Raw genomic sequence first — 27,785 nt, 5'->3', positions numbered from 1 at the left:
GACTTGTGACACACATCATTATGTTCTACTTTCAGTTTACCACTTATTCTTTCACAATCAGGAAATCATAAAGAACCAGAGTTTCACATATCTTCACTATGTCCTATGTGATTGTATTTGTATATTTTAAACCGTTTTGTGAATTAACCTGAACTGAAGAAAAAAATTTGAGACATTTGATGCCTAATATAAAAAACATGAAAATGTGAACCGTGTTTTCACCTCTTTTATGTATTTTGTTTAATCATATCAAACCACGAGATCAACACTCAGAAAACTCAGACGTTATATTCATGGTACTGATTACGTAGCCTGTCGGAACCGTTAGGAAAATGAAGCTATAGGCAAAAAAAAAAAAATGTGAACATGCCCCAAAATCCCATCAATTCACTGACATACTCAAATGCCCAGCAGTTTTTTTTCTTTGCCAAACTTAATTTTTGGCTTTCATCTGATTAGTTTTCTCTTTCTTTCTAATATCTTGTTTTTGGATTTATAGTGCTGATATAATTCAAAAATAAATGTACAACATCAGATTAAAACTAATGCAGTGCAATAAACAGCCCTGAAATGAGTCGAGAGTTCATGAAAATGTGTTGATGATGTTTTCGGAGGCTGCAGTTGAACTGCATTGTATTAAACTGCCCTCACTGATTTGAACGGTGTGGACAAACCATAGACTGTATATAAACAGGGACAAACTAATATAACACCCCATCAATATTGAGCAACAAACATAATTCGATTTATCATTATAATAACGCTGTGGTGCGAGGTGAACTATCTGCATAACCCAGTGTCATGCTCCGATTTCCTGTTCCCCTCAGAACATAGTAGGCTGACAGGAAATTGAGATGCCTGAGAGCAAAGAGCAGCAAGCTGTACACTCCACAGAGCAGCTGCACGGAGACGGCGTAGCAACAGAACACAACTTTATCACACGTGAAGCTTTCCTACGTTTCAAGATCAATCTGAGAAGCTGAGCCACAAAGTAAGTGAATTTTCTTTTCTTTCTTTTCTTTTTTTTTGTCAAAATCATCTTATATTTGATCCTGCTACGTAGTGTAGGATGACTTTTGAGTTATGTGAAAATTAATCCGTTGTTTCAGAATTTGTGAATCTACTTTCAAATGTGGTAAAAACCACCGAACAGTAAACAGGACTCAAATCTTTTGTGTTTCGCGTGGTGAGAAAGTTTAGCAGGAAGACAAAACATTCAGCATCTCACAAACAAAGTGTTGACTTCATGTGGGATCAGTTTTTTTCTGCCAATTGTTTCACTTCACTTCTTTTTCGGTCAAACTCTGAAAGGAGTGCGGCAAAATATTTTGTCGAGTGTAAAAAACCCCAAAAAAACCACCCTGGTTGACAAACTCGACCAAGAGGGTTATGTTGTTAGCACGATTATTTTAAATTTTCTGCCATAGTAACAGGTGATTCCATTTTGGGAGATATCCAGATCCTGGAGTGGTTTTTTTTTTTGTTTTTTTTAGGGATTCTTCAATTTTACATTTTGAGTCAAATTTTAACAATTACGTAACATCTCAAAAATATGAAGGTGAGATGGAGATGGGAATGTAAGTTTTTGGGTGAAACAGCATACAGGTGGGATGTTGGCTCGGCATCGGTTAGGACTGAGTGCACTTGTTCCCCTTTATTTTCTTCAAACAAACCTGAACTAAACAGAGGAATGCAGTCAGTTTCTAAAAAGAAAAACCCAAAACAGACATAAACAGTTATATAAGAAGAATTAAGTAAAGACATTTGGTAAATGTTACTTATTAAATGAGTGAAAGATTAGTTTCCGAGGTTGTGTGAAAGTAAAAGTGGAAAAACTCTGAATGGAAACATGTTTGTGTTGCTACAGTTGCAGACGACGGCCTGCAATGCAGCAGCGTGTATGAAAACCAACCTACACACACACACACACCTCGATCTGCCATGATGAACATGACGGACGCCCGCTGCAGCATCCCCTCGGCCGAGTACCAGTTCTACCTCTTCCCGGTCGTCTACATCCTGGCTCTAGTTGTGGGTCTACCTGGGAATCTGGCGGCCCTCTTCGTCTTCACCTTCAAGATCACCCCTCGCACGCCCTTCAGCGTGTACATCAGCAACCTGGCCCTGGCCGACATCGTCATCCTCTGCACCCTCCCCTTCAGGATCCACTACCACCTCAACAGGAACAACTGGGTGTTCGGGGACGTCGCATGCCGCGTCACGGGCATTCTGTTCTTCGCCAACATCTACCTGAGCATCGGTTTCATGACCTGCATCTGCGTGGATCGCTACATGGCCACGGTGCACCCGCACGCCTACCTGAGGCTGCGGAGGCCGTGGTGCCCTCTGGCGGTGAGCGCGGCGCTCTGGTGCATCACGGGCGTGGCGATGCTGGCCTTCGTCCTCATGGGCCCCCTGAAAACCGACGCGGACGATTCCAGAGGCCAGAGCTGTTTTGAGAACTTCGCCAAGCACGAGTGGGACACACGCCTGTGGGCGTACAGCGTCCTGAGCCTGGTCTTCTGCTCCCTGCTGCCCTCCGTGGTCATCCTGGTTTGCTACCCGCTGGCCGTGAGGCGCATCTCCATGATCAGGACAAAAATGGCCAAGAGGGCGGTGAGGGTCATCTACACCATCCTGGCCATCACGCTGCTTTGCTTCCTTCCCAACCACCTGGTGTACCTGCTTCACCTCCTGCGGCGCATGGACGTCATCAAGAGCTGCTCGTCCGCCAACCGCATCTACGACGCCCGGCGGGTCACCATGGCCCTCGTCACCCTCAACACGTGCCTGGACCCCGTGCTTTACTTCGTCACCACCAGCCACTGCAAATGGAGGCGCTTCAAGATGACGTGGCTGTGCGCACGAGTGCAGAGGAGAAGCGGTGTTTACACCATCGCGTTGGACTGAGACGGGCGCCAGCTAATACCGAATGTAAATATATAACACTCTGCCCCTTGGTCATGTAAATAGAATTCCGCAAAAATAAAGACTTCTACATAAATGTGTTTATTAGAAATGTCGCTGTATGTCAAAATAAAAAGGGACAAATCAGATTACGAGTCTTATTTTTCTTTATCTACAGATTCTACAATGTCCCCCACACAGGAGCAGGGGAGAACGTACAGCCTGGATGTTGTTGATGTCTGCTGAAATCCAGGATCCAATAGTGTTGCTCGAATTCTTTTGAGGGAGACTTCCCTTCAGAGGTTTAATGTTTTGGGCCCCCGTCCCAAAAAAAAAGAAAGAAAAAAAAAAGAAGATATTTCAGCAGAGTCCAGACGGAAGCCCCTTTTTCAGCAGAGTCGAAAGGAAACTGCCCAGGTCTTCGTCCTGGCAACGAAAACCAGAGAGTAAAAGTCAGAAACGGGAACAATGTAGGAAACGACAGAGCAGAACGACCTTTCACATTGAAGTAAATCTATCTTATCCTTTAAATCACGTTGTTAGATCAGACTCTTATTTCTCTTATGTCGGTTATTTTCACCAAGGTTAATATGCAGATTATGTTCATAGTGAAAAACTAAAATGGGATGACATGTTCAGATTCAGCCATTATTTGATCATACGGTGAAAACGAGACAGGGGAACCGGGTGAGAGAGAGAGAGAAGGGGAGAGACACAGGGCAGCAGATAGTCAGGGGGTGGTCCGGAATCGAACGGGGGACCAGCTGCCCAAACCCTAACTCCACGCCGGGATTCACTTTGTTTGCTCCGATCAACACAAAGTAATTCAGTTCAAAATTTAAAAAAAGTTAAAAAAAAGAGTAAAAAAAAAATAAAAGCTTCAGTAACACATTGTGTGTACATTTGACTCATTTAAAATTTCGTGCTACATCATTTATATTTCTCTTTTATAATCTTTATTATTATTTAGTATTTCACATTCTCGTCACTCACACATATTATCCTTACACCTGTTCTAGGTATGTATTAGATTAAATATATATTTAAAAAGAGTAACATGTTAAAAAAGGAGTCTACCCTACACTGAGGCTTACAGAGACAAACATTATCAACTTGAAACTGTTACCACACGTGACCACACAAGTGATTAATTATGCTTATGCTTATATTGATGAAGTGATCTTCATAATAAATAAACTACAGTGTGTTTGTGGTTCTGGGTTTAATTTGGGTGGTAATTAGTAAAAGCAGATATGACTAAGTCCCCTTTTTTTCGTTGCCCTTTATGCTTATGGAACACCACAGTGACCAAACTCCTTCCATGACGCGGTCCTGCAGGCAGGTTCCTCCACCTCCTGCTTTCACACTCTCAAACTGTCCACCCACACCAGTGCTTTCACTTCTTAGACCTTTATTCAGGACTGTGTAAATTCCCCCCCACCCCCCCTCCGGTAAAAAAAGAAGAAGAAGCAACCCCCCCAAAAATATCTGTTTGTGTTCTGTGGCTCAAAGAATCTAAGACAAGAAATATTTATTCTGAACCTCAACAATCGTCTTCGTTCTGATTGTGGCCAAGACTCATCGCCCCCTCCTCTCTGCCGCATGTTTTATTTAAAGGTGCCGTGTCCAATCTGAAAATGTGAATACGATTAAATGGATGTAAACAAACTGCAGCTTTTCTTTACTTTTATCACTTGACCACTTTTATCTTATCCTGTTTTGCACGTAGAGCATCCTCACTTTTAATCTCTTCATCCGCCTTATTGTTTTTATGCTGTTTTAAACAATGTGAACTTTGGTTTTTCTTGGCAATTTAAAAGGCCATTGAGAGGCAACAGTAAAACAAGACTCAGACTGTGAAAATCTTTTTTACCTGGTAACTCCAGGAAAGCAGCAGGACCTTGGTGTTGGCGTCGTCGGCGGAGGACGACACTTTGATGACGATGGACTCCACCATGACGGTGCCGTCAGGGAGGTGCTGGATGGTGTAACCTTTCAACACGCTGACACAGAGAGGAGAAAGCACAGCATTTAAAAAAATATAATTTTTAACGCATCAACAATGCAGATTTTTCTAGTGATACATAAGTTAAGTAGAGACGCTCCAATATTCAAAATGTGCTGCTTTGTTAAAATGTTTCAACGTCAAAAACTTTTTACTTTTGAGCACAGATTAATTTGATCAATTGACAAAAGTGAAGCAATGATTATAACCTTACAACTGTCAGAGGTTGCAGGGCAGACAAAATAATAGAACGTATTATTTATTTATTTTATAGGCTTATGACCATTGATGCTATTAACATCAATGCTGTATTGTTTTAACCTCTCTTACATACCAGTTTCACAGTAAGTAAAATATACAGCAAGTTGCTTCTCCTATTAATATCATATGTCACTGGTGGAAGGTCAATAACGTGGACGGTGGTGGTGAATTTCAGAATCATGCAGATGAGACATTAGATGCAGGGGGCCCGTCAGCGACAATCGTCTTCTCCTTCCTGCTCTCACCTCTTGAGGTGTGTGTAGATCCTGTGGAGTGTGTCCGAGTCGCTGTGCGGGTCCTGCAGCTGCACGCGGCAGGTGAAGCGCAGCTGGTGTTCGTTGAGGCCCAGCTCCTTCAGGGCCTGCTCCGACGACACCAGCTTCAGGCTCTGTGCGCCGCGGGGAGAAGACGGCAAGAGAAGCAAATCAGCATCTGTCGATCGATGTTACTCGAGCAAATCGAAACCAGAGTGCAGGTCATGAATTAAAGGGTCACAGTTAAAATATTCAAAAAGGAGCGACGCAATTACACGACTGACATGAAGAGAACTTACGTTTTCCTTCATGATCAGGGTACCGTGCATGGTGCGAGGCTTTTTGGGATCAGGCAGAGGCCCTTCAACAACAAACAAAAAAAGGGTTGAAAATATAAACATATAAATAAAGAAGCAAATTGTTACATGAATACATTTGCAGATTGTTGAAAATGGACAAAACGGTAAACAGTAATATGTGTGTGGTGGCCACGTTATTGGTTCAATAGTGTCGAGTTTGTGGCTGAGTTGGCGTATTGGCCTACGTTTGACAGAGTTCTACAAAAGCTGCTTTCAGACATGAAACCAATTTTTTTCCAGAGAACGCACATATTTTGAGATTTGCAAATGTTGCTCCGGACATTTTGCGGAACTTTTTCTGCCAGCACCCTTGTAGAATTTCCCAGTGAGTCCATGTGAGAATACAAAAGGAAATACTCTGGAAAATTACAGTTTTTAGTTTACATTCCCGTGACCTTAAATAAATGACAGTTGTCATATGTCAACCAATCTGGGTCGCGATATTTCAGCGGCACGGTGCAGGACAACGAGCACGCTGAACAAAAGCTTCGACCAAATCAAAAGAAATTCAGAATGTCAGGGCCAAACAAAAGCGAGTTCTGGGACTGAAACCGTGTGGGCACACACCACTGTCACAGTGCCAGGCCAGTGCCAGGTTATAACTTTAACACTTTCCCTAAACTATGATTTAAAAAAACGTACCTCCGAGAGCCATCTCCCTCTTGAGCAGGTTGAGTGAGATGTCCACAGGCACGCTGGGGTTTGTGCTCACGGTTGCCGTCTCTCCATTGGCCGGCATGTAACAGTCTATGCCTGACATTGAAAAAAATCAGAATCAAGACTGAAAGCTTCCCCCCGTCTTCCTACTGTGAGCGTTCACGTTTTACCGAACAATATTGATCTGGTCCGAGTTGCACTCACTGAACTCCTGTTCAATCTTGCCCTTGAGGAAGGTCATCTTGGCGCCCTCCCCGTGCACCAGCAGCATGTTGCGCGGCTCTGCCATACGAATGAGCTGCATGATGCCCTTAGCGTCGGCATGGGCACTGAAGGACATGTACTCCACCTGCAGCTTCACCTCCAACTGGAACAACCACAGACAGACAGAAAGAAAGTCAGTGTTGTTCTTCACGTTTTTGTTGCTTTTTTTTCTTTTTCTTTTCTGTAAAATAAACCCAGGAGCCAGTTAGCTTAGCTTTAGGAGGCTGGAAAGTGGAGGAAACAGTTAACATGGCTCTGTGTTAAGATAAAACAAAATCTACCAGCACATCTAAAGCTCTTTCAATAATATGTTAAAACTGTAAAATATAAAAAAAAGGAATTAAAAAAAAGACGATGGATGACATGACAACTTCGAAAAAGGGAAGCCAAAATATCTGGATCGCCCCCTGGTGGCTGGGTGCAGTATAGGTCAAAACCCCCACCTTCTCCATTTTACCGAATGAGACATGGACAGAACTTAAAAAAAGGTCAAATCATTTTTTCATTTTAGGTTGTTCTTATCACACTGATGTGTGTTCCAAGTGTTGATGTTTCCAATCAGTTTCGTTTTTAATTTGTTATTTGATGTTGTAAAAATGGGGTAAACATCATGATTGACAGCTGAGACTGACTCGTGATTGGTCCAGTGTGTGTATGGGCAGGACGATGATCGAGCAGCTCCACTCCACGACGCATCGTTCGTCTATATTTACAGACTATGTTTAAAACTTTAAATTTTTTGAAAAGCTACGGGAAGTTAAGAAAGAGGATATAGTGACATGACTGACATGATGGGGGTCATGTGATCGAGGTACAAAACATGTGACTTTATCTGCAAAATTACAGCCATAACTTACAACATGACGCTGTGACTGAAAATATAAACTGTATTCGTAATTTTAAAAAAATCTTACCGTCGCTCTCCCTTCCATCTCCAGTTTCCTCTGTCCATTTAAGATCTTATGACCGATTGTCCCTTGTACACAATACCCGGGCATAATTACCTTAAGAAAAGAGGAATTAGCTTTGTATCACATGTTGCCATTTAAAACAGAAAGAAACTACATTTCCCAACAGGACTCACCATGTTCTTCTCATTGCCGGCCCATTTCTTGAAGATTTGCAAAGACTGACCAGCGTGCAGCATACCTGGTGTGGCGAACACCACCTGGAAGAGCACACGTCTGTTGTAGCTCGCTGCAATTTGAATTTTTTAATTACAAACTACTCACAAAAACAAAACCTTACCATGGGTCCTGGATTATCGGCGTAGGAGCGATCGAAAGGCTTGATGTGCTTGAATTCAAACATGTTCCTCTGGACAAAGGTTTTCCGAATCTTCTGGTTGGTCCACGTGATGAAGAGCTTGTAGTAGTGATTCGCTTTCTCCGTTAGCCCGGTGGAGAAGTAGATCGGGGCCTTCAGGTTCATCCTCTCCCTGTGCGGTGATGAGTAGGTGATTAGATTGTCCGACCAATTTAAAAAGTTCAGCAGCGGCTATTTATCATCTACATGTGCGACCTTTGTGTAATGTGAAAAATGGGTCTGATAACATTAATCAGGGAGCGGACTGTGATTATCTCCAGACGTCAACACCTCTGCTCTTTTATTTCGAGCTTCGACAAGAGACAAAACCTCATTCACAAAACCTCCACTGGATATTAAAGCTACAGTGTTAATATTTAGAAAAACGTATTCACAGAAATTTTATATATTGTCCATAACTATGTGTTCATATATGAATAATCACATGCAACTAAGAACCAATGTTTTTTCGTCAACTCTGAATGAGTTGAATATAGTTACGAGGTGGACCCGACCTCCGTGTGAGTCTCCATGTTTGCTACGTTGTGTTGAATACGGTTGTTGCACAAAACGGTCCAGAATACGTTGATCTTTCTGCGCTGCCGGAAACCGTAAATTGAATCAGCGGTGCACCACCATAAAATGTCCCCTGTCGGTTGCTCAATTGGTTGCGGTTTGCAACTTTACCACCAGAAAATCAAAAATTATACACTGGATATTAACCAAAACTAAATAAGGCAAATTACAAAGACTTTGCAGTGTGAATGCTAGCTGCTGAAAGCCTGACGCTAAACTGGGTAGCTGGCTAGATTAGAAATGGGTAGTTTATGTGTAATTACTAGAACGATCGCGGAAAGCGCTGAATATTTCGGAAAGTATAAAACGTTATGAAAAAGTTGAATACAAGCCGGAATGTCTAATGCTAATTGAGCTGAACGTTTCGATGTTTCTAGGTAGAAAAATGTGGAAGGAGAAGACGGCCCCCAAAAACCCTACCAAAACGTTTCCAGCAGGATACAGAGTTCTTGTGCTCTTCCAAGGGCAAACACGGGGATGAGAACCTGAAAAGATTATGAGAAAATTAAAATAGTTTTAATGAGTTAGACATTAATTTTCTCTATAAACGTACAGTATCCAAACTGATAGTGTTACCTTTCCTCCTCTTTCTATGCTTTCGTGCACTTTCTTCAGAAAGTCCCTCTCTCGGCACCTCTTCGAGTCCCGGATGGTGGTGGCATACGTGGACTCGGAGATGAGGATGTCTGGACGGCACTTATCAATCCATGCAGCCCTGAGAATATATATATAACGCTAGGGATGAAAAGACTGTAGTTTGTCACAAACATAAACCCCCAGGCCGGGTTCCTTCACATTGTTTCCATTTCAAAATTCCATACTGTTTTCCACACTCAAATTTCCTTCATCTCGGTTAATTTTTCAGACCATAATTGACATCTGAGTACAAATAGCTCTGTGTTAATGAAGTAAATATTATCATATAAAAGAATATTTTATATATTATTATGTAAATAAATCATTTTAAAATCCAACTGTTAACATTTTATATTCTGACTGTGTCTTGCTTAATATGTTGCACTTCATACACAGAAAATTGATTGTGATGTTGTATGATATTGAAATATTTATACTTCCAATTCCGATGTTACCTGTTCTTGGATTGATTCTCATATTAAATGTTGATATTTAAACTCAGTAATTTTGGGTAAATGTGTATTTTATCATCAATAGGGGAAACAAACAGAACATATTCTAAAATCTTTGGATTCCAGCTATTTAGACTTCAGTATGGAAACATAAACATTTTTTAACTCTTTTTTCCCCCCATACTTATCTATACGTTGCTAAAATCAAATTCGATACTGCATAGGAATAGGCTTGTCACGATAATTACCTAATCGACTTTTCATACGATACATGATTATCAAATCAATCATTTTTATTGACCTCAATAACAGCAATTGTGTCTACATGCGTGTTTTTATTGACATATGAATGAATATGAATGTCAACAACCGTCCAGCTTCTCTCCTCTCATCTGTTCTCATCGTTTGATTAATATATCACTGCTTTCGTCTATAAAATGTCAGAAATTATGGATTTCTTAGTGTTCTTCTAAAATGTTGGATAACATTTCTCTCAGAAGCCACACAAGCTCACATGATTCAGTATAAAAAATGGTCTTAAAAGGACGATTATATTGTTAATCGCAATAATTTCAGAAACAATATATCGTGCAACAAAGAGTAGTTATCGTGACAGGCCTACGTGGGAACCCTGCCCAGGAGATAATTTATAAATACAGTTAAAAGCCACTTACCCTAAATGCCTGTCAGGCGTCATGTTGTAGTCGCCCTGCAAAAGGAAAAAAAAGAAAGTACGTTATTCTGAGACTGTCCAATTCTCTGACACCAACTCTGAGCAGACATGTTTACACTCACAGTGTAGACCACAGACTCTGATCCCACTTTGATCTGCACCATGGCAGCTCCCAGGACATGGCCTGCATAGTACGCCTTGATCTCCAGCTCATCATCCACCTGCAGGCGGCAACGACACAAACAGCTTGATTCACCATCAAAAGACGACGAGCAGCTGGCGCCCCGAAATGATCAACAAGAAAAAAGAAGAAAAAAAAGATACGTGGGCGCATCAAACTTTTCAATCACCTGCACAGTTTGGTGGAGGTTCAGCGGAACCACTTTCTTCATGCAGTCCTTGATCATCTGCGAGGTGAAGAAGTTGGTTTCTCCCTTTTTGTCGACTGTGATCTTCCGGAAGTCTTCCAGCAGGATGGGGCAGATGGCCTTGGTGGGATGGGTCATGTAGATGGGGCCGTCGTAGCCGACCATCTCACTCATGTAGGGCAGAGCTCCACAGTGGTCCAGGTGGAAATGGCTGATAGAGAAATATAAGTGCAGCAGTGGGAAATAAAAACACAGTACTGATTGATTTATTTTGTAGATGTGAATGAAATTTAAATTTGACAATAAAGTGAGGTTATTCAGACAACAAACCTGATGATCACACAGTCCAGAAATTCTGTCAGACGTCCATTCTGGGTTATGTACGAAAAGTCTGGGAAACGCCTCTGGAACGACAATAGAGACTTTGCATTCAAGTGGTATAATACTGTGAATTATCTTGTCCATAATTATTAGTCTCAAAATTTGAAAAGTTTTTGAAAAGCAGGTCATAATAAAACCCCTTTTTCTAACAAGACTGTCGCAGGTGAGATGAAGATAAACCCAAAGATAATCAATTGTCAAAAAACATAAAGTAGGAAAAATTATAATTCAAATTTTAAAAATAACTACAACTGGAGAATGTTGAGATTTGTTGGCCTAAAAGAAATGACTTGTGATTCAATAATTATCAAAATAGTTCCTGATATTTTCCGAAGACTGACTAATTGATTAAACACATAATCTCAAACTGTAATTTCAAAGTGATGGTTCATCAGTCTGGCTTGGTGCGATGTGTCTAATAAAGGAGGTCTGAGCTCTACTGAACCATTCTAGTGACAGAATGAAACCAAAAAAAACAATGAACAAGAAAAAAAAAAGTCACTATGATTATCTAATCCAGTTGTTATGTTCCCTTTGTACAACGAGCTGCTTCACTCACATCATCGTTGTAGCCCATGTGCATCCCACAGTCCAACATGATGTTTTTGCCTCCGATGGAGACGAGGATGCAGCTGCGGCCCACATCCTGTCCAGCACCTTGGAGAGGGAAGGTGAAGTCGTGAGGAAGCTTAAAACACACACACACAATGAGCCATTTGGCCTCACGTTGACAAACAGCAGTGTATTCACACGTACAAAGTGTTTTAGGACGTCACAATAGCACACACACACACACACACACACACACACACACACACACACACACACACACACACACACACACACACACACACACAAACACACACACACACACACACACACACACACACACACACACACACACACACACACACACACACACACACACACACACACACACGCCACATCAATACTGTCCACCCACAGTAAAGTGTGTTGACGGAACTAGCTTAGCCGATGTTAGCTAGCATCACTCACCCAGCGGTGTTACATTGATCTCAGGCATGTTTTCTCTTTCTTCTTATTTGCACATCTAGAGAGGAGACACCCGCTGATAACCGACAAGACCCAGTTTCCCAGGAATGACCACCGTGAACATACAGAAATGTTTACTGTCAACCTTGTTGTCTTACATGTGAGCCGCTTGCGCAGTCAAGCGACCCGCCATCTTTTTTGTGTGGAACTTCCGCTCGGCACATTCAAAATAAAACCGCTTTTCGTAAACGAGGATAACGAAAGTGTTCTTTATTTTCTAAATTTAAAATTATCGATAGAGACATTTGATGAAATTATTATTATTACACATATGAAGACAAAAAAAATGTGCCTTGGTTGTATAAAAAATGAAACACCACATTGGCTATGTTTGGCTATGTTTGCGATGTACTCTTCAAAATAAAAGTACTACCTCCTTGCCTTCAGACAGTGCAATGTCAGCTGGTCGTACGTATGTCGTATGGTCAGTGGTCTATCTATCTATTTATCTATCTATCTATCTATCTATCTATCTATCTATCCATCCATCCATCCATCCATCCATCTATATTGGTGTTGACATTGCACTGTCTGAAAGCAAGGAGGTAGTACTTTTATTTTGAAGAGTACGGCGCAAACATAGCCAATCAGAAGCAAGGGTCACTGAAGACCCACCCACCAATAAAAATTAAACATTGGCTGGTTTATTTGTTTGTCAGTAAGAACAGCGAAACACGAAATCGAGCTAAATTCTCGTTTTTTGTTTTTTTGGCCAAAATTGAAGAAACGAAAAAACGACCGGTTCCTGGTTTCCGCCTGTGTCAATTGTACCAAGAAAACAAACGGTTGAAACGTACCTTGGTCCCATTGTCGATGACAAAAGTCTTGCCAGAATCTTTTTGTGGGGGTGAAATGAAGAAAAGGAAGTTGTTTTTTTTTCACAAAACCAGTTTTTCACGTTTCAAAATGCTGTTGAACATGTTCAGTCGGTCTCAGTTCACCTCCCGGTGCTTTTATTCTGAAGGCAACGTGCGCCGATTCCCGGCGCGCGCCTGCGCAGTAGAAGCGGATTAGAGGTAACCAGAAGAGAAATGCTCTTTCCTTTCATGTCTCTGTGTTTTCGCAGGTAAAGTGTTTCCGACTCTGTACTGTAAACATCGTAAGGGATCTTTTGTCTGTCGCAGCCTCTGGTTTCTGTCGTTGTGCGTCAAGTCCACAGCTCTTTCGTCCGCCTGTTTCCTGTTCGTCGGTATTTCTTCCTCGTAGAGAAACTCATGGCTGCTTCAGGTGCGTCGGTGGACCAGAGGTTCTGCTTCCAGGAGGTGTTCGACTCCTTCAAACTGTGTCTGTCGGAAAACAAAGAAGTTTACCTTGAACACTACGTGGACGGGTGGCGGGGGCTTGTGAAGTAAGTGACTCTGAGCCACCACAGACACTCACACACAAACACAATAAACACAGTAAACACGATTGTGAAATGACAAAAAACACGATTATACATGCGGTCAGTGAAGTGGCAGAGCCTGTTAAGATCAATATGAAACAATTGAATAAGACAAGTTTGCACATGAAACCATTTGCCTCAAATATGCAATTATAATATGACAGTATAGTATATTTAACTGTTTAATATGTATTTTAAAACATAAGAAATATGAAAACCAGCTGTGTAAAAAAAAAGGCAATTGAATAAAAGTAGATAAATACTACTGCCCGTCACCATCAGTCAGCATTGGGTTGAAACACGTGTGCAACTGATGGACAGAAAAATAACAGGTTCATATCAAGGATATAAAATATGTGAGGGTTCGTCATTACTCTCAGGGAGCTCTGATGTTTTCCACTTTCATTGCTGTTTTAACCGTGTTGTCGATGTTGCTGACATTCAACAATCAGCAATAATCAGTTATCACAATGATAATAAACTTTATCCATATAGCACCTTTACTTGTCACTTGTTGTTATTTGTTATCTTCTCCGAGTAATATGTGTTCATATGTCATTCTGTATGAACATACAGAAACTAATATTAGTGGAAATAATAATAAGATTGATAAGATCCTGAGGGACCTAAGAACAACATATAAATAAAATATAATGTAAAAGGGGCAGGTGTAATAAGCAAATGCTTCAACCAACACCCTTACGGTCATTATTGAGTATAAAAGAGCTAAGATGACACTTGTTTTCTTCTTTTTTTAGATATTTTTTTGATGTTAGATGTTTAACTATGTGATTGAAATAAACTAAACTAAAACTAAAACCGTTCTCACCTACAGTGTTAAACAGAAATAAAAGAATGGAAAGTAAAAGATCAGCAGTTAAAACAAGAGAAGTTATGCACAAAAGTGAAATACAAAATATGTCAAACATTCATAAAAGCTTTGTGATCTCAGTAATAATAATGATAATAATGTGTTCATAAAACCCCTTTTAACACACAGTAACAAGGTGTTTTACTTTTTGAAAATAAAGAATTGACGGCAAACCAGAGGAAACGATCAAAGGCAGCGTGAAGATCACACAACATTGGACGACAGAAATATGAGCGTAAAAATGTTACTGATGAGAAAATAGACAAACTGTTCCACAGTTCAGAGGCTCTAACATCAAAGACCTGGTCACTCTAAGTCACCAGCCGAGATCCGGGAACAACCAGCAGAGTTTGATTCTCAGATCTGAGAGATTAAAGGGATGAATACACTCTGGAATGTAACTCATGATGTCTAAGTAAACGTCCGTTTTCGTGTATCGCTCTTACAGGTTTCTGAACTGCCTGGGAAGCGTCTTCGGCTTCATCGCCAAGGACGCCGTGAACAAGGTCCAGGTCCTGGTCGCCCTCATGAGCGGCGAGAGCGGCTCTCAGTACGCCACCATCCAGTCGATGGTGAAGTACGAGCTGGACAATGGCCTCGTGGACGTGACCAAGAGGGGCAGCCACCCGGAGTCGGGCTGCCGCACTCTGCTGCGGCTCCACCGCGCGCTGAGGTGGCTGGAGCTCTTCCTGGAGCGACTGCGCACCAGCGGCGAGGACGGCAAGACCTCCGTCATGTGCGCGGAGGCCTACAACGAGTCCCTGTCCCAGCACCACCCCTGGGTGATCCGCAAGGCCGCGGGCGTGGCGTTCTGCGTGCTGCCCGGCCGCCCGGCTTTCTTCGAAGTGATGAACGTCGGCTCGACGGAGCAGGTGGTGGCCATGCTGGGAGGAGCCCTGCCTCTGATCTCTGAGGTGTACAACATCACGGAGGAACTCTACGCTCAACATAATCTGCTCGATTTACCGTAGATTACACTACGGGGCACCTACTGTACGTGTCGCGGCTGACGAGCCGTCGAGCGAGCTGCTACTACTGTTCAGTGATTTAAGGGTTGTGTGTGTTATCTGTGTGTTGTTAGGGCCAAAATAATAAATCATAATGTCACTGACTCTAATCTGTATTTACTGCATTGACCAGATTCGAATATAAAACTACTGTTGATTATAATATTTCGTGTTTGTCTCTATACTCTCGGTGATGTGCCTCTGAATCGTCTTTTAAATTCAGCTTTAGCTTGTAGATTCATTTATTTTAATTTTTGATTGAAATAGATGAAGGGAACTTCAAGTGGGAATCACCGTGGTTACCTTGCTGCTTGCTTTCATTATTTATCAAAAAACAAATTGACACTAAATGTTTTTAAGCTCCAGTGTTCAACTTTCCAGGTTTTGCAAACGTAAGAAACTTGCTGCTTTTCTTTTGTCTTACATCCGAATGAAGTGGATTGATTTTTGACCGATTGGATTTGATAATCGGCCAGTTAATTAATGAAGAAAATAATTGTGAGTTGCAACCATCTTTATATCAGATACCGATCTTGATTTCTACATAATCCAAAATTATTGTAGCAAAATCTGAGCACACTCTGAAAGTATGAATCAAAAGTGCTGGAATGAAGTCAATCCTTTAATTTCTCACAGAATTGTCCCATCTGCAAACCTGCTTTAGAAAAATGTGTATTGTTAAATTATGGGAACAGAATTACAGAGTTGTTAATCTCACTATGATTTTTTTTTTTTAATTTTAAATACATAAAGAACAAACAACATGCCTTGTTTATAGCTAATGTACAGGATATGATGGATGATTTATTTGAGGTGAATAGTGCATTGATTTATAAGAATGTACTGTACTGTATATTATATATATATATATGTGTATTACTATGAATTCAATCAGAACTCAACACTGTTAATAAAAGAAATTCCACGTGGTTGTTGGTCGTGAATTTGTTTGGTGTTAGATTCATTTAATTGGCAGTGAATGTTGTGGTGACTGAACCCTACTCTGGATCACCAGATGTGCACAACAACTAACTTTTATATTTTTTTTATCCTACAGACATTTACGTGTACAAATAATTAAATAATTCAAAATCAAGCAATGTTTTTTTTCAGTGATGGATCAGGTGGCAAAAAGCTTCTTTGTCAGGAAAGGGTTGACTGGCCATCCTATATATATGTACATAATAAATAGGGTTTTTTTTTTCTTTTTTTCCAATACCTTGCTGCTGTAACACTGGAACTTCCCAGTGTGGGATCAATAAAGTTCATCTAGCTCCAGTTCCCCCCACGGATGGATAGTTTTCTCTTGCATAACTGGAATTACTTTATAGTTTCATATTGTGAATGTGTAACTACTGCATAATTTCAGATGTATTTATGTGGCATACATGGTAACGGAGGGTCTCACAATCCAAGACGGTACAGAAGTGCCCTGAGTTGGTTGGTTAGAGGTTAGAAGTGGCAGCTTTTTGTCAGTTTGGAGGGGATTTTAATAATTACACACAAACAGAATCACATTAGTAATCTGTTTTGTTGCACAGATGCCTGTGTGATTAACACATCTGGCCAATGAGGACATTTAAATTACACGCACGACCTAATTTGACACAATATGTTGGAACACAGTGGAAATATGAAAGTAAAGACTTGGATCTGCTCTCAGCTATCGAAGAGTACGAATAGTCTGGTTTACGTATATTCGTTGTGGTAGCACTGACTTTCAATACCAACATATATAATCTGAAGTTCAGATCTGCAGACAACAGCAAACAGGATTTTTTATTCCCACAGTCCATTTGTTGCCATGTTCTTTGCCAAACCTAAGTGTTTCATTAGGATGCACAGGGTCCTACGGAAGCGTATTATTAGGGCCAGTCATAAGAAAAAAAAATGAGGGGAAGAATTTTATTTTTTTTTACATTTCGAGAAAAAAAGTTGAAATACTACTTTTTGCCTTGTACGGCAGTGCCCTGAGTTTTTCTTGTTGTAATGAACTTGTTTTTTTCTTCTTCTTCTGAATGAATAAACAAAGATATTGCAAAGACAATAGTCATATTGTATCGTGATGCTACTTGTTAGAGTTTGACCCTGAGAGGTGTGTGAGTGTGTGAAGTGGTTGGTCCTCATCACTGCATTTATTTATTTTCAAGTAACTGTTGCAGCTGCAGTTGCGTTCTTCCAACACCAGGGGGCTTCCTGCTGCTGCTGCTGCTGCTGCTGCTGCTGCTTCTCGCCAACCAACCCGCAGGATCCTCGTCGTCACGGCAACCGGACTACCTTGGCAACCGGTGACGCTGAAGAGACTGAAACTAACGCGCACCGACGGCGATGAGACGTTTCAACGTGTCGTGAAGACACAAGAACATACTTATATGTTTGACAGCTTCTGGAACTCCGTCATGTTCGTCCTCGAGGGAAAAGAGAGACCAGCTTTTAAGGGTTTTTTTAACTCCGGTTTGACTTCCTTGTTTTTGTTTTCCTGAAGCCAGGAAACGGGAGGGAACCTTCACATCGATGTATTTAACCAGACCGAAGTCCTCCAAAGGCCGGAGCCGACCCGCCGTCAGCGGCCCCCCGCGCGCCGGTGACACGGAGCGGACACCGGCCGCCGCCGCCGCCGACGGGAAGCTCCGCTCCCGGTCCCAGCCCGCCATGTGGCCGCGGCGCCCGGAGGAGGAAGTCCCGATCACCGCACCAGCACCACCACAGTCCCTGAACAAGTACAAGGTGCTGCCGTCCATAGAGAGGCGGCGCTCAGAGCAGTCGAGCCTGGACAACGACATGTCCGTGCTCACCCTGTCCGACCCGCCGGACGCTGAAGGGGAGCCGCCCGGGATCGGACCCGGGCCCCCTCCCCCGGACCCGCCGGGCGGTTCTCTCCTGTTAGCCGTGCGAGCGCCGTGCGGCAGGAGGTTCCAGCGGCAATTCGCGGCCGCCGACACGCTGCTCGCGGTGAAGGTGAGCGCGGAGGCCCGGTACGGGGACGAGTACGGAGGGGGGGTCTCCATCGAGACCGCGGACGTGCCGCGCAGGAGCTTCACGGACATGGACATGACGCTGGCGCAGTGCGGCGTCGTGGACAGATCCGTGCTGTGCATCACGCGCGACCACGACGGCGTGCGGCCGCTGAAATAGTGGCTCGGCTGTCATGTGGACGTTTGACCTCTGACCCCTGGCGGTCATGTGGATGTTTGACCTCTGACCCCTGTGCAGAACGATGTGGTCGAGATGCCGGCGGGACTTTGACGTGTGATCGAAGACTGAGAACTGGACACATTGTGTCCCACGGACTTTTCCAACTACACATAGAAGTTTATTCAAGGAGATGATTTTGGAATTTTTTGTGCACGTGATCAAAAAAAGTATTTTTGAATATTCCATTTGTACACTTTTAAACTTGTTCATCCAATTCTTTGGATTCTTAGTCGGGAGGGATTTTTTTAATCACGCACAAACAGAATCACAGTAGTAACTTGTTTTGTTGTCTGTGTGTATCACACATGTGGCTCATGAGGACATTTAAATTACACTCACGTCCTAAATTGACACAATATTTTTGATCACAGTGGAAATATTAAAATAAAAACTTGGATCTGCTTTCAGCTAATGAAGAGTATGAACAGTCTGGTTTACGTATATATTCGTTGTGGTAGCACTGACTTTCAATACCAACATATCTAAGCTGAAGTTCAGATCTGCAGACAACAAACAGTTTTTTTTTTCCAGTCCATTTGTCGCCTAGTTCTTCTTTGCCAAACTTAATTCTTGGATGCAAAGGCTGCAGATTTAATATATGGAGGAATTATCACTGTTTCCTTCCATGTTACGAATTCTACCCTGCTTTAAGTGTGTAGAGATGAATTCATAAAGTTATACTTCCCCTGGACTATATGCTTTTTTTCAATTTGGCAAAGTTCCCACAGCATGTGTGGAGTCATTAGTCCACATAAGAGGCGTTTGAGGGGCACCAAAAAGAAAAATCATGAATTATAAATGTCCATTTCCCCACATGAATGGAGTCAGAATTATTTTGTGGCAGATAAGAGTTGTGTTTTTATGATGAATACTATGAGTAATGACCAATCGAATGTCTTTTCAACACAAACCCAGGACGCTTCCTGTTCACTCTGGAAACTTTTATTAAAGCAAACAATCACACAGAATCAGAGGGTCACAGTTGTTGTTTATTTATTTTAATCTGTTGGAACATATTGTATATTATCTGAAGTTCTCCCTTTAAGACGCAACCAATATATTTATCTTATTCGTTAACCTGTTCCGTTAACAACAACAGCCTTTCAGCGGCCAATAAACTGTCTCAACTGGTTTTGTTACATGAGACAGTTTTTTAATTTTTTTATCCACACAAACTGAGAAACAACCAACTTATTTTCAGGTAATCAACAGTCAACTACCACTCGACTTAAACAGGCATTTTAAACACGTCAAGTCACTCAAGGATACTTTGTTCAAACCATGCAAAAAAATAAATAAATATTAATCAAACAGCAAACCAATATTTTTTTTAGATCTCCACCATTCTTAAATCCTAGATGCTGTTTTAACAGCTGGTGGTTTAGTTTATCGTCTCTGGGAGACTCAGCGTCTAAGGCTTAAGGTGACTTCAGTGACAAATCAAATGAAATCCAAGTGAAAACTTTGGCACACGAGTTAAATCAACACTTGCATGCAATCTCTCCTATAAACAATGAAAATGCCAAACACAAAGAAAAGAACCCGAGAGTTGAGGTAACAACGTTTTTAACTGCGTCGGTGCCGGGTGGATCCTGTGGCAGGTCTCTCAGCTCAACTGGTTCTCCATCGCTTCGTAGTCGCTGGTGTCCAGTTTTGAGATTCTCCGGTCTGCGGGAGACGAACAGAGTTAAGATCTTTGTATTTGTTGTTTTTCACACGATCAAACTTAAAAAACAACAACAACAAAAACCAAGAACATACTGAAATGCATCTCAATCTGGTGGATGATATCCATGCTGCGTTCGCTGTCAACCATGTTGACGGCAAACCCTCTTTTGCCGAAGCGCCCTGTGCGGCCAATCCGGTGAAGGTACGTCTCGTTGTCGGCGTGTCCGTCCATGTCCACGGGCAGGTCGAAGTTGACCACGAGCGACACCTGCTCAACGTCGATACCTTTAACATGGCCACAAATTGGGTCTGAGAGCTTTACACCCGGCGTAAAAGATGATGACGTTTGAATTTTGGTCGTCTTTCCTTGCCTCACCTCTGGAGCACACGTTCGTGGTCACGAGCACTTTCTCCTTGCCGTGGCGGAAGCGTTCAATGACAGCAGCTCTCTGCTCCACAGTCATCTCCCCACTCAGCAACGCCACCTGGTGGCCCTCTCTGATCAGTTGTGCAGACAGCCAAGCAGCCATACTGCGAGTCTGGGAAAAAAACGAAAACAAAAAAAAGCCAACATCAGCAGCTGGCACCGTCGTTGCTTCGAGCGCCGGCTTTGTGCAAAACTGGGACTGGAGCCAACGTCTGGAGCTGATCCGGCTCGGGACCAACGTGGTCCTCCACCTGATAATTAACGCCCACTTCAGGGTCTTATGGACGTGGAAGAGTACGACACCGTCACTCTCACTCAGAGCACATCTGTCACTTCACCAAAAAACCAAGAGCTCATTTAGACTTCACGTTAACATGCCGTCAGTCAGGGAACATGCATTCACGAGCAGCGTGACAATGGACTCACGTGGCAGAAGATCATGGCCTGTGCGATGGTGAGGCATCCGTACAGTTCGCAGAGCGCCGCAAACTTGTCTTCCTTCTCCTTGCAGACCACGTAGAACTGCTGGATGTTGTCCAGCGTCTCCTCCTCACGTTTCAGCCTGATGATATTGGGGTCTGGAACCACCTGCTCGGCAAACCTCCACACGGACTCCTCGAAGGTTGCGGAGAACAGGAGCATTTGGCAGTCCTTCGTCAGCTGTCTGGAAAAATGAAATATTGTGACAAGAGAAGCTTGATGAACCGCCGCGACAGAAAAACGCCGCTTCGGTGCAATTGTGTAACTTGTTGGGTTTCTTGGAGGAGGAGGAGCCCCCCCCCGCCCCCACCTGTGGATTCGAAGGCTCTGGTCCCGGTGACCCTGCGTGGCGATCATCACGTCGGCCTCGTCCAGCACGAACATGGTGATCTTCTTGGGGTCGATAAACTTGTACTTGGTGCACCAGTCGAGGACCGTGCCCGGAGTTCCAATGACAATCTGCTGCTGCAGCTTGGTGCCACGCTCCACTGAGAGAAAAAACAGAGGGGGGGGGGGGGGGGGGGGAGAGAGAGAGAGAGAGAGAGAGATATAACCAGCAGAGCCTCTTCTCACCAAGTCCACCAGAGGTAAATTACAACCACGGTCACGCTCTTACTACTTCTGTTGCCTCGAATGCCGTACGCCAGTTTCACGTCCGGACAAAATTGCCCCATGTGCTCGATGACCTGACCGATCTGCAGCGCAAGCTCATACGTCGGCGAGATGCAGAGGCACTGAAAGAACCCAAACAGCCTTTAATGGTGGATACATTCCTCGTGTGTGTGTGTGTGTGTGTGTGTGTGTGTGTGTGGACACAGAGTGGATCTGCAGGTGACATGTCACGCTCACCTGAGTCCACTTGTTGGCTGGGTTCACATGGCTGAGCATGGCCAGAGAAAAGGCGGCGGTTTTACCTGTGCCGGACTGAGCCTGGGCGATGAGATTCTGAGGTCTGCAAAGCACAGGAAGACAAACTGATGAGAGGAATGTTTAAAAAGATTTTTTTAAACTCCTGCTGAGCTGCTGGCATCTAATTTATATGACAAAATCTCAAGCCTTAAAATGGACAGCAACAATAAACTGACGGACTAAACATGAACCAGAGACTATTTTGATAATCGATTAATAGTTATATTAATTTTCAAGCAAAAAGTGGCAAAATGGGATCGTTCTCAAATATAAGTTCTTTTCATGAGAGATGAGATGAACTTTATAGTTAAAAAGGTACCTCGATTAATTTCCCAGAATTCAAGGGGAAGCTGTGAAGTTGCTCAATTGCCACTCTTTCAAAACGCAGAGATTCATGTTCAATGACATAAAAGAGAGAAGTGAGAAGCTTTAACCAGCAAATATAATAATAATAATTTTAATAATAACACTTTGGATTCATCGAGCATCTTTCAAGGTACCCAAGGCCACTTTAGAGTTTCGTTAACGAAAAACAATACAAACCAAGGACAGAAATTACTAGTAGAAATGTTAGAGCCATTTGTAAAATGATTGACATATTTGAGTTGTTATTGATAAGATGTTCCATAGTTATGTTCCAGTTTAATGTTTAATTTGGACCCATAACGGCCGCTGTCAGCCCTGGCCTCTGATTGGTTAATTGGTTTAATTGCTGCCTGTGGTCCTTGGATAATTTTGTTGAAGCTTTGAAAGCAGACCAGCTGTTGACTGTACTTATATATCCAACCCAATGTTTTTACTGTGCTTATCCTGCTCTTGTAGTATGTTTAAATTACTTTGTCATTATTTTTCATCTTGTATTTGAAGAGGAAACTTTTTTAAGAACGTGGGCTGGGGAGTTTTGTGGACACACGCGGCAGCTACATGCTTGACCTCTAAGGCTTAAGTGGGCGTTTCAAGAAGAAAGTGAAAGAGCAACTCACGGCTGAGCCAGCATCATGGGGAGAGCGTTCTCCTGGATCCTGGAGGGTCTGTTGAAGCCCATGTTGTACACTCCCTTCAACAGCTCCGGTTTCCTATTGAGTGAGAATAACAAGAACAGAGGTTTGAGGGGAAAAAAACAAAAAAACAACATACAGTTGTATGCAAAAGTTAAGGCGCACCTCGGAATTATTACATCTTTTTTTTTTTTATTCAGGTTTTCCTTTTTTGCCACAGTACAGTATAATCAAAGAGGAATGTGTGACATGTCTGTATCTCTGTACCTATGACGATGACAATTAATGAAAAAAAAATTGCGCTTCTTGATACCCATATCATGCCGAATATTCCAAGTAGCAGTCTACTTTTCAAGTAGCAAGTAAGGTTAAGTGAAATTGGTTTGTGCTATCAAATTATAATTTTTGTTGATTTTGTGAAAAAGTGAAAAGAGGGAAAAAACAACCACTGCAAAAATATGAATCTTTCATCCGAGGGGTGTGTGTGTGTGTGTGTGTGTGTGTGTGTGTGTGTGTGTGTGGGGGGGGGATGTCTGAGGGGTGTGTGTGTGTGTGTGTGTGGGGGGGGGGTCGGGTCTGTGGGGTGTGTTTGTGTGTGTGTGTGTGTGTGTGTGTGTGGGGGGGGGAGATGTCTGAGGGGTGTGTGTGTGTGTGTGTGTGTGTGGGGGGGGGGGGGGGGGGGGGGGTCTGTGGGGTGTGTTTGTGTGTGTGCGCGCGCTCCTGTGCAGACTCACAGCCGCAGCTCCTCGAACGTCTTGACGGAGTACAGCGGGGAGGTGGGGTCCCGCTGCAGCACCTCCACCTGGTTCCTGTTCCTCACCAGCGAGCGACGGATCATCTTGTTGAGCAGCGACTGCTCGGCCAGCTCCACCACCTCGCCCCCGTCCCTCCCGCGGCCTCCATCGCCACCCCTCCCCGGCACAACGTTGCCTGCGCAGGTGGATAAAGGAGGAACACCATCACCACCACCACCACCACCACCACCATTAGTCAGCGATAAAAAAGAAGCAGTCAGCGGGGATTTAATGAGGAAAACGACTGATGGAGTCACCGTTGATGTCCTCTCTCGTGGTACACGCAGCACGCAGTCGACCCACTTTCTTTGAAAAGTCCAACTAGGGGAAAAGAGTTGATCAAATTAGCAGCTTAAATAAAAAAATGAAAAGTTTTCACATCAAACTGCGCGTGTGAGCCCAGTAGCGCGCTAAGCTAGCCGGCTAACGGCCGGTTAGCCCGGAGCGGGGCCGCGTCGTCCACCTGTTTAAAAAGTCACCTGTGGCGGCGGAGTCACGGCGGCCTCCTGCACGTCGACAGCCAGCGCCCACGAGTCCTCGGACATCCTCGAGCGTTCAACACCGTGGAGGTGAGTTGTGCGTTGTTCGTTTCTTCTTTCCCCCCTTCGGAGCGGGACAGAGACTTTCTTTTCCCATCCACAAAAGTTTGGCGTCAGCGTGAAAAGCGAGGCGGCGAGCGGCTGCGTCCCGGGCGCAGCCAACCACGGCGCGCCGGACCGCGTCGCCTTCACAGCGCGTCGGAAAGGGGCGCACTCTTGGGGTTCTTGCGCGGAAACAGAGGCAGCGGACCTTTGTGCGAGGTTATTTGAAGGATGGAGACCCTCAGATGAACCATCTCGTTTTCAAGGGCGTCCAACATGAAACAACAGACATATCCCGTACAACTTAGATACACATACACATACATAAAGTCTGTCATTTACCGACCCACACACACCCCTCTACCCTGAACCCACAACTCTCCTACAGAGATCAATAGTACCAATAGTAATAATAATAATAATAATAATATATAATTAGATCATTTTAAGGAAAGTAATGGTAATTAAACAAGAATACTCATAGAATGAAGTTCAAATTATAACAGATATATTGACAAGTGGATGCTTTACAAAATTAAAAGCGCAAGAGTACAATACCATTGAAGGCAGCAACATGGTGTTTTGAGAAAGGATAAAAGTAAGTTCTTGAAGATGTGTAGTGAGTTAATAGTTCTAATGTGAGCCGGGAGAATATTCCAGTCAGAAGGTGCTTTGAGTTTAAAGGCACGTCTGCCAATTTCCTTAGCGGTTCTGGGAATAGTAAAATACGGTTGTAGAGTATGTCTAAGAGGGGAAACGGATAAATATGGGGGTAGATATTGTTTTAAAGGAGGGACAGTTCAAATTGATACATTTAAAGATACATAGGAGCCAGTAGTAGTGTCTTCGAGTATTTGGGGATAGCCAGTTCAAAGATTCGTACATGGAGCAGTGATGAGTTTCATACGGACACCTTAGGATGAACCTGCAGAGGCTGTGGTAAATAATATTGAGAGGTTGAAGATGTAAGTCTTGTGTATTGGTAGACAATGTTTCGGTAGATCTAAAGACGTAAACGCACCACAAAAGGAAATTTTTATTCAGAATTTTATTTTTTACAACAATTAACCCTTAACCCCAATCCAGTGGGCCTAAAATGAGCCTCGTCAGTTGGCTACTTAAAGTTACTGTTACGTTTCAGTCCGTCTCCTCGCTAAAAGGTAGTTGACGGTTGTTTTGCTAATTAGTTTCTGGTCTTCTTTGTGCAACTGTCTGACAATATTCAGTCACATCAAGGAAAAAGAAAACGCTTCAGTGCAGCGGGTTCCACATTTACCAAGTTTATGGGAGGTTCCTGAAGGCGACGCAGTGTGTTTGATGCAGGAGTTAACCTGCTGACACACCCGTCACTTCCCATCACTGGCCCTCTGCAGGGTGAGGCATTTGACCAATTCATGACAATTAACTCCTCTAAACGTCTACGTACAAACTCCTAAATATATTTACAATGATACTGTGAATCATTTATTTTCTCACGGGTTCATTTTCTATTTTAAAATGTCTTTGGATTTCATATAATTGCGTTAGCTGAAGTGCTGTGGGTGATTAAGTTTCCTCATAAGAATCACTGATATAACCCAGACGTGGGCTGAAAGTATTTTTAAGTTTCTTGTACTTGTTCAAGTTGATTTGTCAGCCTGCATTAATGTCAAGTTTTTTAAAAAAGCACTCAGTAAATTAACTGTATTATAATTTTTTATTAAGGGAGAAGACGTTGACAATGTGCAACTACTGTTAAAGGCAAATTGCAGTTAAAAGTTGTTGATGAGTTGTTATATGATGAAGCAAAAAACAAATACAAACACACACAGAAGTGCAATTTTTTTGTTTGTTGATAGATTAATTTTTTTTTTTAAAAAAAAGAGTAAATTAAAGTGTTGCTCTTAATTTCCCTGATCCCGAGGTGACGTGTTCACTAATATTACCATGGGGGATGTTTTTTGGTATTTTTTGCTAGAAAAATAACCTAATTAATCTCTCATTCGATTAGTTTAATTAATTCAATGCTCTGATACAGAGCAGGTCAAATCAGCAGATGACAGATAGGAACGGAAATATTTTAGGAGCATAAAATTCATTCAAAGAAAATCGATCAGATCCTCCTGTTGAGGCATGAAAAACATGCTTGGTGACCTTGTGAGGAGGACACGGACTCCTCAGACAATTAGTGGACTAATTGATGAGTCAGATCCTTTATATGAGTCATTTTAAAAGCAAAACACCCCTTTAGTTCCAGCCTCTTTTTCCCCTTCTCTTTGTCTTAAAATGATCGTCTTTTGGGTTTGGGCTGCTTGACGACGTATTCATGATGATGGGCACAATTGTATAGAATATTTGGTCCAAAATCAAATGTATATGTCAATAAATCACTTGTCTCACTGTGTTACTAAAAGCCTTTAACCCCCCTGTTGTATGGCTGTTGTGAGAAAGAGAGAGAGAGAGAGAGAGTGAGTGAGTGTGTGTGTGTGTGTGTGTGTGTGTGTGTGTGTGTGTGTGTGTGTGTGTGTGTGTGTGTGTGTGTGTGTGTGTGTGTGTGTGTGTGTGTGTGTGTGTGTGTGTGTGTGTGTGTGTGTGTGTGTGTGTGTGTGTGTGTGTGTCTGAGAGGTTGAGAAACAGCGAGAGGGCGGGGGTTGTGGTGGTGGGGATGGGAGGGTTTAGGGACCAAGTGTTATTGGCTGCAGGTAAATTCAATTTGGAGGCGGATGCTGAGTTTCTGCCAACCCACACAAACACACACACACACAAACACACACACACACAAACACACACACACACACACACACACACACACAGGCACACCACAGGCACATTTTCGCGCCTACACCAAAACCACTTAATAAACACATATTAATTGTCATGGTAACCCCCCCCCCCCCCCCCCCCAAGAAAAACAGATGGATCCTAGAGCAAGTGTTCTCAAAATACGGAGACAGCCAAACACCCACGTTTGGACTCGAAACATTAAGGGCTTTCCAACCGCACCAGGGAGACGAGGAGGAGAGAGACACTGTAGGTGATGTGAGGCAGATATGTCTAGTCCTCCCTCACCCACTCAAGCTTTTATTCATTGATTTCCCCCCCCCCCCACCCCCCCGGTCATTTACAGTATACCGATCCCTTGATATTAGAAAAGCTACCTGGACGGTTCCTGTTGCCATCAGTGTCAGGCAGGGCTGGGGTGAGTGGGTGGCGCTCTGGATGCGCAGGGGATGGGAGGGGAGGATGTTTATTGAAAGGACTGGACCCTCTGTCTTAACCCCTCCCCCCCCCCCCCCCACCACCTCTCTCTCTCTCTCTTT

The 27,785-nt window shown here is 43.0% G+C and overlaps 5 protein-coding genes across 6 annotated transcripts; 3 read left to right on the top strand and 2 right to left on the bottom strand.

The window, feature by feature from the left end:
- The first annotated feature begins 804 nt into the window (after window positions 1–804).
- Window positions 805–3,223, top strand: LOC118316839 (P2Y purinoceptor 1). The gene is made up of 3 exons (XM_035645073.2): window positions 805–991; window positions 1,868–2,934; window positions 3,086–3,223. The coding sequence occupies exon 2, from the start codon at window positions 1,942–1,944 to the stop codon at window positions 2,908–2,910; it is 969 nt and encodes a 322-aa protein (XP_035500966.2). The 5' UTR covers window positions 805–991; window positions 1,868–1,941; the 3' UTR covers window positions 2,911–2,934; window positions 3,086–3,223.
- ints11 (integrator complex subunit 11) lies at window positions 2,994–12,993 on the bottom strand. 2 transcript variants are annotated; one of them, XM_035645072.2, is made up of 17 exons: window positions 12,970–12,993; window positions 11,658–11,755; window positions 11,048–11,121; window positions 10,700–10,928; window positions 10,472–10,570; window positions 10,351–10,385; window positions 9,165–9,303; window positions 9,009–9,073; window positions 7,956–8,145; window positions 7,792–7,875; window positions 7,622–7,711; window positions 6,648–6,810; window positions 6,429–6,539; window positions 5,727–5,788; window positions 5,419–5,561; window positions 4,781–4,910; window positions 2,994–3,333 (listed from the first exon to the last, which is right to left on the bottom strand). In XM_035645072.2, the coding sequence occupies exons 2-17, from the start codon at window positions 11,694–11,696 to the stop codon at window positions 3,268–3,270; spliced, it is 1,719 nt and encodes a 572-aa protein (XP_035500965.1). In that variant the 5' UTR covers window positions 11,697–11,755; window positions 12,970–12,993; the 3' UTR covers window positions 2,994–3,267. The 2 variants fall into 2 exon arrangements, with proteins under 2 accessions (XP_035500965.1, XP_035500963.1); XM_035645070.2 differs by lacking the exon at window positions 12,970–12,993 and adding an exon at window positions 12,116–12,332.
- Window positions 12,994–13,184: 191 nt separating this feature from the next.
- Window positions 13,185–16,363, top strand: LOC118316841 (ceramide-1-phosphate transfer protein). Its single transcript, XM_035645076.2, has 2 exons — window positions 13,185–13,520; window positions 14,876–16,363. The coding sequence occupies exons 1-2, from the start codon at window positions 13,387–13,389 to the stop codon at window positions 15,396–15,398; spliced, it is 657 nt and encodes a 218-aa protein (XP_035500969.2). The 5' UTR covers window positions 13,185–13,386; the 3' UTR covers window positions 15,399–16,363.
- Window positions 16,364–17,578: 1,215 nt separating this feature from the next.
- On the top strand, window positions 17,579–19,597 carry ubxn10 (UBX domain protein 10). Its single transcript, XM_035645850.2, has one exon. It carries the CDS (start codon window positions 17,949–17,951, stop codon window positions 18,567–18,569), a length of 621 nt encoding a protein of 206 aa, XP_035501743.1. The 5' UTR covers window positions 17,579–17,948; the 3' UTR covers window positions 18,570–19,597.
- ddx19a (DEAD-box helicase 19a) lies at window positions 19,598–24,613 on the bottom strand. Its single transcript, XM_035645848.2, has 11 exons — window positions 24,385–24,613; window positions 24,163–24,226; window positions 23,846–24,041; window positions 23,097–23,189; window positions 22,054–22,156; window positions 21,821–21,938; window positions 21,515–21,692; window positions 21,151–21,388; window positions 20,674–20,836; window positions 20,391–20,582; window positions 19,598–20,297 (listed from the first exon to the last, which is right to left on the bottom strand). Exons 1-11 carry the CDS (start codon window positions 24,448–24,450, stop codon window positions 20,236–20,238), a joined length of 1,473 nt encoding a protein of 490 aa, XP_035501741.1. The 5' UTR covers window positions 24,451–24,613; the 3' UTR covers window positions 19,598–20,235.
- Window positions 24,614–27,785: the final 3,172 nt, after the last annotated feature.

This window comes from Scophthalmus maximus, chromosome 3 (genome assembly GCF_022379125.1).
Source record: "Scophthalmus maximus strain ysfricsl-2021 chromosome 3, ASM2237912v1, whole genome shotgun sequence".
NCBI lineage: Eukaryota > Metazoa > Chordata > Actinopteri > Pleuronectiformes > Scophthalmidae > Scophthalmus > Scophthalmus maximus.
The sequence above is the reverse complement of the archived record's forward strand: the minus strand, read 5'-3'. Positions and strand labels throughout refer to the sequence as shown.

Bases quoted from the DNA above. Each gene is read 5' to 3' on its own strand.
- LOC118316839 (XM_035645073.2), top strand. From the start codon at position 1,942: ATGATGAACATGACGGACGCCCGCTGCAGCATCCCCTCGGCCGAGTAC.
- ints11 (XM_035645070.2), bottom strand. From the start codon at position 12,143: ATGCCTGAGATCAATGTAACACCGCTGG. The intron at 9,074-9,164 runs GTAACACTATCA...TAATCTTTTCAG, and splicing joins GCATAGAAAGAGGAGGAAAG to GTTCTCATCCCCGTGTTTGC. The intron at 6,811-7,621 runs GTAAGATTTTTT...TGGTTGTTCCAG, and splicing joins AGATGGAAGGGAGAGCGACG to TTGGAGGTGAAGCTGCAGGT.
- LOC118316841 (XM_035645076.2), top strand. From the start codon at position 13,387: ATGGCTGCTTCAGGTGCGTCGGTGGACCAGAGGTTCTGCTTCCAGGAG. The intron at 13,521-14,875 runs GTAAGTGACTCT...TCGCTCTTACAG, and splicing joins GGGTGGCGGGGGCTTGTGAA to GTTTCTGAACTGCCTGGGAA.
- ubxn10 (XM_035645850.2), top strand. From the start codon at position 17,949: ATGTATTTAACCAGACCGAAGTCCTCCAAAGGCCGGAGCCGACCCGCC.
- ddx19a (XM_035645848.2), bottom strand. From the start codon at position 24,450: ATGTCCGAGGACTCGTGGGCGCTGGCTGTCGACGTGCAGGAGGCCGCC. The intron at 21,939-22,053 runs GTGAGCGTGACA...GGGTTCTTTCAG, and splicing joins CAGCCAACAAGTGGACTCAG to TGCCTCTGCATCTCGCCGAC. The intron at 20,298-20,390 runs GTATGTTCTTGG...CGTCTCCCGCAG, and splicing joins CCAGATTGAGATGCATTTCA to ACCGGAGAATCTCAAAACTG.